Raw genomic sequence first — 14,741 nt, forward strand, 5'->3', positions numbered from 1 at the left:
GGAGTGGGGCGACTCACTGGGCTACCTGGTTTCTGGTGTAGGCCCTTTGTCACCGCACAGCTTGATCTGGCTTCATCCTCTTTTCAGAATGAGATGCTCAGTTCACACAGCTGCCTCCTCCTCCATTACTCGCCCTCAGTCCAGTTTGAGATTTAAGAAGGAGACACAGATGGAGCCTCTGTTCTACCGCAGGGGTCCCGCTCTCGTTTTTTTCCTGTACGTAACAACACCTCTCTGTGCCTCCACACAAACCATTTCTGCAGGCAGCTTGCAGGACAAGGCACTCCAGGGGTGGAGAGGTGAGACCTATCTGATGAGCAACAGTTGAAGATGGGTCTAGATTCAAGAATATTTTTACTTTGCCACCCTATAGACATCTACATTGTTTTTCACCTCTCTCATTACTCTTTGCCTCCCTCACTGACATTTCAGCCTGAATTTCTCATTTATTCCTCAGACTCTTTCCACCTGCTTATACTCCTCAAGGCCTACCAGAGGCTCATACTCCTGCAGAGGTCTCTCTTGAAAATGAGAAAAAAAAAAAATAAAAAAAAATGAGGCAAGATACTCTGAAGAGGGAGGAAGGGGCTTGCTAAAGAGCATTTAGGAAGGATAATGGAGGTCACAGAGGAAGCAAGGAACAGTAAATGCATGTTGTAATTAGCCCACCCAGGTCATTAACTGTTGCTTTCTCCATGACACTCTCCCTTCTTCAGGTCAAGAGGGTTATCTGGTGATCTTCAAATGCTTTGGGAACACTAGCTGAACTACACGATGTGGATTTCACTGAGCAAAATGAGGTAACGAGATTTTGTTTCCACTACAGATAAGCGTCTGTCTTCTAGCCCTAGATCACTGTTAAAATGAGCTGCATCCGAATCTGGAATTCAGTAGCAGCAAGTGATTTGCATTAATGCCAAGTGTTATGCTTTCATTTACAAATGATAGTTCTTGCCTATACTTGACTCATTTTACAGATGTGCCTTTTTCCAGAGCTACATATATGCATTAAACCTCGCATGAAGGGACACACTCAGTGGTAGCAAAAACCCTAGAGCAGCCCCACAACCAACACACGTACGTAGAGCTCTGCCACCCACACCCCCGCCAGCCCGAGCTGCGAGGCAGGCACCCAGCTAGCACCACAGCTAGCCCAAAATTGGCTCGCCAAAATACTCTGAACATATTCAAAACCGCAGAATGAGCTTCCACCAAACGATCCCTCTGCAGAACGTGGCTGCAGGAGTTTGGCCCGTGCAAAGAATCTGCCACAAGACCTAAGCCCTTTCACAAACACCAAGGCCTCTCCGCCGCTGTAAACCACACACGCTCTTCAATACCTGGCAATGGAAAGGCACATAAAAAAACTTTAATAGCAAGCACCAGGGGTCTCATCCACTTATGTCCCTGTTTTCATTTAACAGGCTTTGGATCTGCCTTGGTAAAATTAAAAAGTATTTATCATAAAAAATGACAATAAGTGTGGCCCCAGCTGTGACCATCACACCTTTTCACAAGTGAACTGAAGCTCTGAATCTAATTCTGGATGTTTTAACGCAATGGCTTTTACTACCGAGCGTGGTCCGGCCATTCTGACATGGTGACCTGTGTTTGAAACATGATGGATCCGATCACAGTTTGCAACCCTGTTAAACTCCCACTTCATACCAAGTAACTGCAGATTTCGGGTGTGAGACAGAACATGTAGAAGAAATAGTGTAACAGTAAGGAGAAAAGGAAATATGAAGAAAGTGAAATGGGTGAGCTAAAAAGTTGAAAATCCATTTTAGAAAGCCAAGACCAAATTACTCTAAACTAAATAACTCAAACATTTTATTTACATTTTATGTAATATTTGTTAAAACGAGCCAGATGCCAAACATTATTCAGAAGCAGTTATATGCCTTCTACTTTAGATGAAGTGATACATTTTTTTGTAGAATCATATTATTTTACTTAGACTATGTTCAGCTGCCTTAACTTACACTGAACATTTCAGGAAAAAAAAATATTGTAGCATTTAATCATATAATCATATTATATGATTCTATGATAATCAACACATATCATGGAAAAATCCACATGCATTGTTACCTCTAATTAAAGAAATCTTGAAAATTTTTGTCAATATTAAGCCAATACATAAAAATAATTCTAATCACCACAAGCCAATGTGTATGCTTAAAAGCAGATTGTAAACACCCAGGGAAATGCTTTCTTTGGTTTGTTCATTTCCAATACGATTTAAACACAATGATATCTTACATTCAGTAAATTTCATCAAAATTACAAACTCCTCACATTATCAAGTAGATTTGAAAAATCTAGCAGGTTCCCCATAGCTTACTTCTGCTCTTCCACAGCCTCACCTCTGGGTGTTCACCACCTAAACGCACTGATGCTCAAAGTACAGCACGACCACTGGTAAAAATCACAAGCATCATACTGGGAGACCAGAAAGTGCCATCCTGTAGTGGGAGCAAGAGAAAACTAACTCTAAAGTATCCACATCCTGCTTCACCAGACAAACTGATGTATTTTGTATGCAGCCTTCACCAGCAATGGCAAGGATCTCAGTCCAAGGCAGCCCAAGCCCTGGTAGCACTGCGATCACCACTACCACATTGAATTTCCTCCTGGAAGCAAAGTGAGGGATATAAAAGCTACTGTGTTTTGGAGACTCAAAATACAGCAGTACAGTTACACAAACAGTACTGTGTCAGAGGCAATATGACCTGCTTGTACTGGTGTAGCATTCAAAAGCTCTAAATTAGGTCAGCATTGTGCTTGCTGTTGTGCAAACGCATACACGGCCAGAGGAAACACAGCTTGCCTGAGTGACCCAAGCATCCCAAAGCGATGTCTGCACTAGCAGCCAAGTCACGTTTGCTCTAGTGAGACTCTGGCTCCCCAGTTCCGATGTCACTTTCAAAGATGGAATGTAAATTACTCTGACGATTTGGAAACAATGTTTAACCACAGAGCCTGGCCAAAATTTTCATCTCTGAAGGCCTCAAAAAGAAAATTGAAGAAAAATGAGAGCACAACGTAAAATAAAAGAAAGTCATTTAAGGGAAGTAAACACTGGTTACCCAAGTGTTTCATGCATCTAGAACTGACTGGACTGACCAAAAAGAAATCACTATGCAATATATAATATTCAACAAATATAATAATTATATATATATATATATATATATATTGCACTGGTGTTGAATGTATTAAGTGACCTAATAGGTTTCTTCCTTCTCTATTTTCTAATATTTAGATCCTGCTTTTTATTATCATTTTTGCTTTAAGTAGTTTGCAAGTGATCATGCCAGCATCTTATTTCATTGATCTCAACAGGATACTCTTTAAAAGATGCATTTATTCACTTGGGAGCACACTAGCGTAATTAGCCTTGACATTTCAACAGTCTGATCATAAACACAAAGTGTTCTATGTGCTTTTAAGGCAAAAAGATCTCTGAACTGCCAAGGCAAAACATTTGAGATGTGAATTTTGCAGGAAACCCATGGATATTTTGTTAAAACTCAGTCTTGACCATTGCAAGCATGAGTGCCAAAAACACACAAAATCAAAAGACTGATGTATTGTTAATGGCATTTCTATTTTTAGCCAAAGGGTGGTGGTTGCTTGTTGTTTTTTGATTTATTTCCCCCCTTTTGCCTTACAATATTTTTCATGGTATCTGCCTCTTCCCCACCATAATCCCCACCCGAAAGTCCACGTGTCCAAAACCACGTCCTATTGTCCTGGAAGCAGGAGTTCTGGATGCATCTGGGGACCCATCTGGGGGGATATCAGAAGCAGTGGAGCTGCCTTCCGATGGGGAGAGGCTAAAGGGAAAACTCCACTGCTGTTGGCAGGGATGGGGATCATCATGCTGCATTAGCAATGTGATGGAAACCTGAGTTCTTTTAAAACAAGCAAGTAAAAAATAAATAACATCTTCCCCCCTCCAAAAACCATGCACCATCGCCCCCCCAAAAAAAGAAAAACCACTAGGCTGTGCCAAAGGGAATGACTTGCAACCTTCTCCCAGTGTGATCCAAAATACTCAACTCTCATACATTTCTCTGAAAGGCAGACTCAGTCCTGCACAACTACTACTAAACACTGCAGCTGAGTTCTGCAAGATATTGACGAATAAGCACATTGAACTGTGTATTTATAAATTAAAGCGCCACTAATTTGAGCCCTCAGGCAGCAGAGACCTGAAAAATAGAATCAAAATCACATCCTTTCTTCTCCTTTATATTTATAAATGTCTTCTTGGGCCTGCATGTGTTTGTAGTTGAATAATTTACCCATATGAATTCCTCCTTTACCCCAGGAAAAAAAATATGCAATTACAGGGTTATCTACTACAAGAACGCACACAGCATTTTCTTTCTGTGTCCTATACATGATGCAAGAAGGACAGGCTGAAAAAAGAGACACTATAAATTTTCCATAAACCACATTAGAAATAACTGTAAAGATCTATTGAGAGGTCTTAAGTGCCTCTGAATCTGTCCCACATTCCTTTATCCCATCTCCCCATAGGACCATGCAGCTGAAGTACAAGCTCAAACCATTTCAGAAGAGCTGAGTGCAAATAAAGACTTTTTTTTTTTTGGCAGAGGTCCTCTTTCTCCCATGATTTCCCAGTGAATGCTTTTCACTGTTTGTCCCTGAGAAGAGACTTTTAAAGCTAAGAGATTGAAGAGATTGGACTTCAGAGCTCTCAAATCTTGCTAGTAGCTTAAAAGTCATCATTGCTTCTCTCACCTTTGCCCCCCTGTCGTCTTCTCCAAAACCCTTCTCTTCCCTTCCTTGTGCCACAGTGAAACAAAGAAAACAATATGCAAGCACAGCACTAAAGAAAATATTTTTACAGTTTTTCTTCCAGCTACTCAGGACTTTGAGCTCGTGGGATTTCTATTTGCTGAGGCTGTGATAAGCTTTTTACAAAAGCTAACACATTTACTATGAGTTTGATATGCGAATATTCAACCCCATCATAGTAGCCAGTCAGACACACTTCTGTTAAATCATATTTTTCTTTTTGAAAGTTTTCAATCAAAACAATTTAAACCTGGGATTTGGCCTAGAAAAGCCTTTCCAGGCAGGATGTATTCATGTTTCAGAATTCTTCCCCACTTTCCCCTGCTTTTTCAGCATTATTCATGGACTAAAAGAGTCCAAACTAATTTCCCCCGTGGCCTTTTGGGGTTAACCAGGACTGCTGCACTCCCTGCTCGGGGCAGGGGCCAGGAGGCAGCGGAGGTGCTGGAGGGGCAGCAGATGCAGCTGCAACCAGCCCGGGCCAGGAGCCAGCACGGCAGGACCTGCTGCCCCGTGCTGTGCCACGCAGCGGGGCACACATCCCCACGCGGCCCAACGTGCGAGTCTCGTTTCTGTTAATCCAGGAGGCCTGCCTTCAACACGCAGCCCAAAACGATGGGTCTGACCAGCCGGTCCCTGTCAGCCAAGTCAGGCTGCTGGCCTTTCGCTTGCCACACAGCAAACCTGAAGGCTCAGCGGGCTGCCCAGAGCACCAACACTGAGCACCACCTCCCTCCCTGCCGCCAGCCAGCAAGGAGGCTCTGGGCACACGCTGTGCGCCCCAGGCTGCTCTTAAACCAGGTTTAGAACCGAAAAATGACATTAAACACTTTTCACCACCAGTCTGAAGCAGGCTCCAAACTGCTGCCAGAGCTCGCCCAGTTCATTCAGGTCTAAAAATAGGCCTGATGCAGGAATCAGGAGATGGCCAGAGAAGATGCTACCCACTTCAGTCCTTATGCACTGTTTGTTAGAAGAAACCATAACTGCACTTCTCTGAAGCTCAGAAAGAGCCCATGATCTTTATCTACAGAAAATTTCACTTCTGGAATTAGCCTCCAGATTAATTCAGTAAAAGTATGCCAGAGACACTAAGGGCCTACACTCTGACTTAATGGTTTTAACGAGTTTTTTAACTGGACCAGTAAAGCACTGCACGTTTGTGATTTTAACTCACAATATGTGAAGTTTTAACTTCATGTTAAAGAGCATCACTTTTTTTTTTAAAGGGTCATTCTAGACCTTGGGGACTTAAGTTTTGGAATTGCCTCTGATAAATGCACAACGCCAAAGAACTTTTCCCTTCCTGCTGCATCTAATGTGCAGAACAGAGCCGGGTGCCTCTGGAAGAGGCAGGGGAGGAGGTTGCCCTGTCTCCACGTGACATCCAGGCTCAGACACAAGGGAGAGACTCACAGTGTCCTTGAGCACAAAGGCACGGCAGGAGGAATCACAGGGAGCATTTTAACGCTTTATTACACTCAGTGCTGAAGTACTTGTGATAATTATAGTACTTGTGATTCTTGCAACGTGGAGTTTGTTTCAACGTTTCTTCCCCCAAAAGCCTTTCCTGTCCCCACAATTTAAGTACACAAATAACATTCACAGTGTAAAATCTGTTTTCAGTTGCTTGTAGCTTTCAAAAAATTCCCCTTAGGGGCTGAAATGTTCTAAATTTGATCTCAGCCCAGAGGTGGTTTTCCCCACCCCCCTCCAACCAACCAGCTCAGAAACATGCATTTGGTTACCCTTCAACAGTGGGAAATGAGAAAATAGATGGTTAGGAGGTTTAAGACTCTTCCTTTCGTGGGTGTTCAGAGATCCCCTCGGGGAATCGAAGGAAAGGGGGAGCACGGGGCTAGCAGGATAGAAAAAGGAAAACATGGAGGGACTGAGAGAATAGTCCATTGGTCCAGTTGTAATCAGTTAAATATTAATTAAATAGCTTCCCAGGCAATGCAATCTGCAAGATCAGTCCTTAAAGCCAACCCCATTAGAAAATCTCAAGAGAAGAAAAGAATTTTCTGGGTTTACCCGGACTCGGGCTGCAAAGAGCCAGCTCTTGTACATAACGCTTGATCTGGAAGTAGTCAAAGAGATCTTTGTGTATATGACCATATAAAATTTGTTCTCTCTGATCTCCGTCATACTGTTACCAAAACAGAAGTGTGACTAAGAAAGCTTGAATGCTACATCAGTATGGCTATCCAGCCCTCTCAGGCTCAAGTCTCTTAAGGTTATTTCTTTCCACAGGTCATCTTTTATTTCGTGCCCATCATAAGTGGCTATTTTCAGGGGCTGTAGAGAGGTGCTGAATGCTGATAAGGAAAATCCTGTATTCCTTAATCCACTGCTAAAGCACTCTGCCAGCCTCCAAGGGTACCAGACAGATGGAGTGCACTAGGAAGCTACCCACAGGCTGGCTACTTCAGCCCCAGCTCATCTTTAATCCAGAAAGGTTTTGTTCTGGTATTTTAATCATTGATTGACTGGGAACTTTCTTCCATGCTGGGTTAGGTAAAATATCCATATGTCAGAGGTACTGGGGAATTCGTGTGGCTGTAGATCATAGCAGTGGTGTGAGACAAGATGCGTCTCAAGGGAACCAAGGAAGCCATAAGGAATGTAAAAAGTCACAGGGTTAAAGCCACATTAAGACAGCTGTTATGTTAATGAGAGTTCTGCTTTTCTTCTAGCTGTGGGTCATTGATTTAGAAAAACATGAACAAGGTCTTTTTCATTTTATCGTATCTTTCCACTGAGGCTAACATAGCCTAAAACATCATATCCTAGATCCCGTTCGTTTTGGTAACGGTATGTCTGTAGGAAGTTATCTATATTATGTTAGTGCATGAAGGATTCCCAGGGCTTGATTTGGTCTTACCTGGCCCAAGTCTATATACGAAGCTGTTTTGCAAGCATTTTACTTAGTAAACAAGTTAAGAAGAGAGTCATGCACCACTGAGTTTGCCCTCCAGACAAATTCATCCATACATCTGATTTTCTCTCACAGTCATAACAAACACTTGCAAGAAATTTGGTCTGAAGTCTTCTGCAAAAACATTTATCAGGTAAAAGTGACAGAGTCAGGATCTTTTGAGACGGATAGTCAGTAAATACAGGCAGGCTGCAATAGGCATCCTTGTCTTAAAAGGTCAGAGGGATATTTTGGATCAGCCTATTTCAGTTTCTAGAGTCTGAATGCCTCAGGCTGAGCTTCAAAGGGTCAAAGCACAAAAACAATTTCACCAAAGCAGCCAAACCCACCTGGATCCTTGGTTAGATCACAAGCTACCACTCACTTTGCTTGTCACCCAACCGCACCTTTGCTTACAAACATGTGCACCTCAGACTGATTTAAGCTGGACACGCTTTTTCAAATGACTCTCGCATGTCGATTAGTGAAAGAGCACCAGAGCAGTGGAGGATTCCGCCTGTGGTATTAAACATCTCACAGGACACACTTCTGTGTTGTGAAACAGAGCAGATCTTAGTGTGAACCTGAACTCCTGGCTGCAGTTTATTCCAGAATTATTTAGCTACTATTTGAGCATTTTGGACATCTGAAAACCCAGGTTCATGCTTTTTTTTTTTTTTTTAATCTAAATCAAGTCCATGATTTACTCCTCCAGCACTTTAGCTTGTTTTAGACAATCCAGATCTACATGAAGTTGTGAAGACCTAACAGTTATTTGAGGGTTTATTTTGTTTTGAATTAAAATGACAGTGGGGATAAGAGAGATATTACAAGGTTTAAATCAACTTCAAAAGCTAACCTAAACATAAACTATAGGTACTGCACTAGTTATTCTGCTCACTCGCACAGCTCTATAAACACATTGTCCTTTTTAAAATGTTTTTCTATCCTCTGTTAATGCCTGAAAGACCCAAACAACAACAGATGAAATCAGTTAAATAACTATAAACTGGCACAACAGCTGAACTGATTATATGCAGAGTGCTGTCAAATGCATAAAATAAACAAACTGGGATAATAGACCTTCTCTAAAGACTCGGTATTGTATTTATGGTAGGTATGGAACAATTACTGGGGAAAACACAAAAAAAATGTTTTTCAAAGCAGTTGTTTTAAAAAGTTGGAAAATCACTGTCCATGTACAGATGTAGAAACCCCTAAGGTTGTAAACAACATGGCTTCAGGTTTTCCTTCTAATTTAGAACAGGATCGTGTGAGAATATAAAAGGACTGCCATGCTAATAGGAAAGGAAATTCCCCTTGTTAGGCAGCTTTTAAATACATACCTGAACTCGAGCCTCCGTGAGTTTGGCTCTTTGCGCAAGTTCTTCCCGAGTATAAATGTCAGGGTAGTGTGTCCTCTCAAAAGCTCTTTCCAGCTCTTCCAGTTGCTCTGCTGTGAAGGTTGTCCTGCTACGACGCTGCTTTCTTTTTAAAGGTAAGTCTGGTTCAGAATCAATGTCAGAGCCTTCATCAGACTGGGGTGCTGATGGTCAAAAGAAATTAAAAAAATAAATTATCTTTAGTTGAGGAAAAAAAGTAATCAAAAGATTTTATGAAATAATCTTATATGGAAAAGCTGTTTTTTCTTCCCATGACTCAGAACTGAGTGCCAAACTTCAAAACCGCAAAAAGTGAGAAACAAATCAGAGTTAAATATTCCACTGTGCAAGTGTGCTCAAACAAAAAGAATTATAAAAAGTTCAGCTATGAGTTTATCACATTTCTCTGACCCAAGAATGTTTAAGGACCTCTAGAAATCTTTCTGATTGAATGGATGAATTATTCAATTTGTTTTAACTCCTCCAATGGTTTCCAAGTATTTAAAACCATACACAGTTCTGCTTAGATCCAAATGATACAACCTCCTTCTATTCCTTTAACTGCTAAACATACGCAAATATCTGTCACACCAGTGTGCGTGTTGTAACTTAAACAGCCTTACACTGTGGATGCACGTGCACGTGACTTTCCCTATAGATCCAGCAGTGAAACCTTACTGCTGAAATAGTTACAGAAGTGATTACAACATCACAACACTTTGAAAAAGTGTTGAATATAATATTCTAATATACAATATTTGAATTTAGGAGAATTGGTTTCTTCAATTATATTTACTTTATGTCTTGTTTAGTATTTATCCTATACTCTGAATGGTACTTCCATGTTTAATGGGTATTTAAATGTTCCTTCTCTTGCAACTTACTTGCCTGTCTTAGGACCAGCTAACAACCTCAGAACAGTCCAGAAAAATGTTAATTCAAAAAAAAAAAAAAAAAAAAAAAAAAAGACATGGTGTACAGAGAATTCCTGTAAAACCAGCTCGGAGCAATAATTTATTTTGGCTCAACTCTTCCAGTCACTAATGCAAGGAGATACCAGCATATGTGACAACCAGAACTGAAATACAGAACAGGCTGCATCGGTTCCTTCACCTAACATTTCATGATTTGTCCTCCTAGCCTAGGGAGGCTTTCCAGAATAGGCCGTGGCTACAGGCGGATGCAGGTGTGTGCTGATGGCTCCCGGGACACGCGTGCAGACCAGCCTCTCAGTGCTGGACCACAGGTCCCTCTCACCGTGCCCCAAGCAGGTGCTTAAGGAAAGTCATAAAGAAACAGACCGTGTACAGCATGTCCATCCCCTAGGATACGCTTCAGGTTCCCAGGACCTCTGTCCCAGCCCATGCTGTGAGCTGGAGGACAACTCTCCAGCCTTACAGGAGAAGTCGTGGAGCGATCTCAGTGCCCACGAGAGCTTCAAGCTGTGCTCCCTGGTAATCGAATGTGCTCCAGCTACAGCCTGGCTGGGCTGAACCCATAGCTACAGTTGTGAAGGCAGCAAAGACTCCTACAGCACCCAACCACATTTTCTTTCCCTAGCAAGCCATAATGAACCAAAAAAACAGATTTTCAAAGCCAGTCTTCACTTGCATCTGCCGCTGTCCCAGGCAACAAGTGTTCCCCTTATTCCCCAAGACTTCAAGGGAAACCACCTAAAGAGGGCAGACACTCCCCAGCGATGCTGAAACTGCTTGTTCTGTTGAAATGCAAGTATTACTTCTACTGCTTCAATAATTCTAAATAAATTATTGACATGGACATTGATTTAAAATAATCTTCTTACATGATTATTTGAAAGTAGCTGAGAACAGAAAGCCAGAACAGAAATCACTCTTCCTCAAGCTGCAGCTAAACCCCCCCACCTTCTTCAGTACTAGCTATCTTACATTTCCAATTTCACTCAAGCTGTTTGAACTAATAAATACACCTAATCTGTTTATTTAGTCCTACAGCATGAGAAAGACAAAGTTCTTTTATAAGCAGCTCAGCTGAAGAGTTTATGAATTTCTGCATTAAAAAAAAAAAAAAAGAGTAATTACTCTAGCCAAGAGGCTCTTATGTGAAAGATATCTTCATTGTCCAGACACCATAAATATTTTGGACCCGACATACACAGGACATCAGGAGAAACTCCCACAGAGCTCAACATAAATGCACTGTGAGAACATCCATCTCTCTATTGCTTGTGCGAAAGTTTTGCCCCAAGTAAGACTGGATTTAGCTGTTCTGGAGAATATTGGCCCTGATGACTAAGGGGAATCAGCACAAGCATCCAGTCCCAAGTAGTTCAAGTTCATGCCCTATAAAACAAGCAATTCTAGGGTATCCCAAAATAAACATAACACAAGGAGTTGGTGACAAATCCCAAATCTCAGTTGGAGCCCCAACCCAAGTGAATCAGCACCTGCTTTCCTCCAACTGCCAAGCTACATGATAGCTTCATGCTGGTGTTCAAAAATACAATTAAAAATAAAAAGATACAGGGCTTTTTTTTTTTATTTTTTTAAATCATTTCTCCACGTTAGCCTCAGATACCTATGGCACCCACACGCAGCTGCACCACTCTCTTCTGCCCTTACCGCCTGGGTCAGGCAAGGGCTCCTCTGGGTTTTGTTCTGCTCCTGCTCGTTTTTTGAAAAGCAGACTTGAGGCAAGCTGGAGCAGCAGGGCACTGTACTTCTGAAAGATCTCTGCAGAGCAGATCGCCTGAAGGCAGGCACAGCCCTGACGGCGGAGCAAAGATGCAAAGACATGGCGCCGAGCACCCCGACCCGGAGCAGCGCTTGCCCTGCAGGGGTTTTTATGGGGGACGGGGAAGCACCACAGCCGGCACCATGGGCCCCACGCAGCCCCCCCAGTCCAGGGTGAGATGCTGCTCAGTCACAGCAGGGTGCATGGGGGGACTTTGTCAGGCACCTACATACGTGCCTGTAAAGAGCCAGCTTAAACTGTGCAGCTTAGAGTGGATATTTATTGCCACGTTTCTGACCTGAATGCCCTCGCTGACTGGGTGGGGGTGTCAGGAGGCTTATAATGATCTTTCTAAAAATGTTTTATGAAGACATAGCAAAATCTTGTGATGTTTCCCTGCACCCTGTATTCCTGCAGCAATGAGAACAAAACACTGACTTGATTTCATTTTAGCTTTACATTTCATTAAGCAGTATATGAAATGGACAAAGATAAAGTCAGAAAACACTGAGCAAAGTATCCAAGAGCCAGACAATGTGTCTTACACAGATGCTAACATTTAGAGATAAAGTAATAAAAACTAAAGTAGGGAGAAAATGCATATCAAATTAAACGGCTTTCATATCCCTCTGATTTCATCAGTATTACCCTTTACCAGACCTGGCTACCACGAGCAGCTTTATTGAAAACACTGAGTTCCTTTGTCTTGTCTGATCCACAATATTAAAAATCAGACAAATGTAATCTCAAATGATAGTTACATGTCTGTGTGACAGACTACGCTATTTTTGTTTGCTATGAAGTGTTTTTAACAAGGATTAGTTCCAGGGAAGTTTTTATCCTTATCTTTTCTTACTATTATTAAACTTTTATATAGGTGAGAATCCTATCAGAGTATTGGCTGAGCACACAAATTGGACACACCTCAGCCTGTAAAACAGCAGTAATTATTTTACATCTGTTCTACAGCCAGAGTCTACGTCTCTTTTGCTAAGCAGCATCTCTCTAATAGATGCACCGACTTCCATGGTGTAATAAGACACTGTTCAGCATAGGAAAAGGTGTCCAGATTTTAGCTGGGTTATTTCCTTCTCCACCACCTCCACAGAGCCACATCACACATATCACTAGCCTTTACATTTGTCCTAATGATCCCAGTACTCCAGCCCTGCGGGCTATAAAGGGGAAAGAAGGAGACTCACCGTGCGCAGGGCTCGCAGCTTCCCTCCTCACCACACCGAGAAAATGGGAGCTGCAGCCAAAAGCACCGCCAGTAGCTGAGCCATTAAGTTTAATTAAAGAAGGAATTACAGCATTAAAGAGCAATTATTTGTCCCTTGGCCCTTCGTGACCTGTCTGGTGGCCTGAGGAGAGGCTGCATCCCAGTTAGCACTACAACATGAAGAAGTCCCTGCTCAGCTTCACAGGCGTTTGGTCACGTGGAATTTTGCAATTATCGGTTTTCCAAACACTGTAAATAGACATGTCGGGGCAAAAACCGAACAACAAAATAACGCACAAGAGGTCATTCCCTGGATTGTTTTTCCTCTCAGCAAGACATTTCATTTGAATAATTAAATAACAAAAACATGACAACCATTTAAAAGCCATACATATGGATGCAGCACACCACACGCCACAAACCCAACCTTCCTGCGACCTGTGAAGGCACAGCTTCTCCGGCAGCCATTTGGGCACCGTAAAAGTGTTTAATTTTTTTTTCCCCACAGCCTTTTCTTCGAAAGCAGGGAAGCTGCTGGATAAATTCTGACTAGCCACAGGTCTCTCTAGAACAAGACGGGATAACGAGTCACGAGCGGCAGGGTGGCTGCTGGCCGCTTTGCTGGCCTTCCTCCGTTCACACAGCACTCCCTCGCCCCGCAGGCCGCCTTCCCGGCGCCTCGTCACGTGCCGGTGGCAGGGCTCGTGGGGACCCGTGGCTGCCGTCCGGGTGGGAGGGAAGGGACGCTGGTGACCTCCGTCGTGTCGGCTCGGGTGCAGGCGAGGAGGAACGCGGCGGGGCCGCCGCCCCCACAGGGACCCGCGGCAAATGACAAATGACACTTTCTCTTTGTGATCTTTGGGATTTTTGTTGACTTATTTGGAGGCTTTTGTTGGGTCCTAAGAAATGGCCTGTGGCTGAGGCCCATTCTGCCGATTTCCACGCTCCATCTGTGGTATCCATCAGCAGGGCCCTAGCCCGCATTCAGGGCTCTGACACCTGCCTGGCAGGATGCGGGCGGCACAAAGGAGGCGGCCGGGGGCAGGCGGGGGGCCGGGCAGGGCGGCCGGGGGAAGGGGACGCACAGCAGGGGTTAATCCACGCTCCCCAGCCCCAAAATGGCACCTGGATGCGGCCCCGCGAGACCCCTGCCCGCACCAGGGCCCGGACACAGCACGAGTGGTGCGGCTGAGGAACTGGAGGGGAAAGGGATGGAGAAGGGGGAAGCCATCGGGAGGTCAGGCCGCAAGGTTCACCCTGGTGCTCCCCGCAGAAGCCCGCAGTGCTTAGACCCTCGCTTGAGCTGGGGCAGGCTTTCGGCAGTGGGCACTACAGCAGCCGATGGACCAGAAACACACATTTCTTCCCTCAGAGTAAAGTCCACAAGAAAATAAAACTGCATCTTTACTTCCTACCAGCATCCTCCTTTCCCCCCTCCCCTCCATCCCTCCCTCCCAGTTTAGGGGCAGGCTTGCATTTGCATACAAAATAAAATTAAGGCTCCAGAGTCGAGCAACCGCCTCTCTGCCAGCACAGCGGCCCTCCGCTTTCCGCAGAAAGGCGACGCCAGGCTCCCCTCTGCCTCCTCCCCACCGCAGCAAGGGGCCACCAGGCCGAGCAGAGCGTGCGGCCTGCCAGGCCCGTGCTGATCAAACCCGGACAAATAAAGCCTGAC

The 14,741-nt window shown here is 43.8% G+C and overlaps 1 protein-coding gene across 10 annotated transcripts in view; it reads right to left on the reverse strand.

Annotated features, from left to right (window-relative positions):
• PAX3 (paired box 3) overlaps positions 1–14,741 on the reverse strand; it is a 78,521-nt gene that overhangs the window by 18,543 nt on the left and 45,237 nt on the right. For 9 of the 10 annotated variants that reach the window (XM_080603734.1, XM_080603729.1, XM_080603730.1 and 6 more), the window contains one exon: positions 9,097–9,296. In XM_080603734.1, the coding sequence (XP_080459860.1) occupies positions 9,097–9,296 (200 nt within the window). Of the gene's footprint in view, positions 1–9,096; positions 9,297–14,741 lie in introns of those variants that run through there. The other variant, XR_013954679.1, reaches the window with a different exon arrangement.

This window comes from Anser brachyrhynchus (genome assembly GCF_964034855.1).
Source record: "Anser brachyrhynchus genome assembly, chromosome: 9".
Taxonomy (NCBI): domain Eukaryota; kingdom Metazoa; phylum Chordata; class Aves; order Anseriformes; family Anatidae; genus Anser; species Anser brachyrhynchus.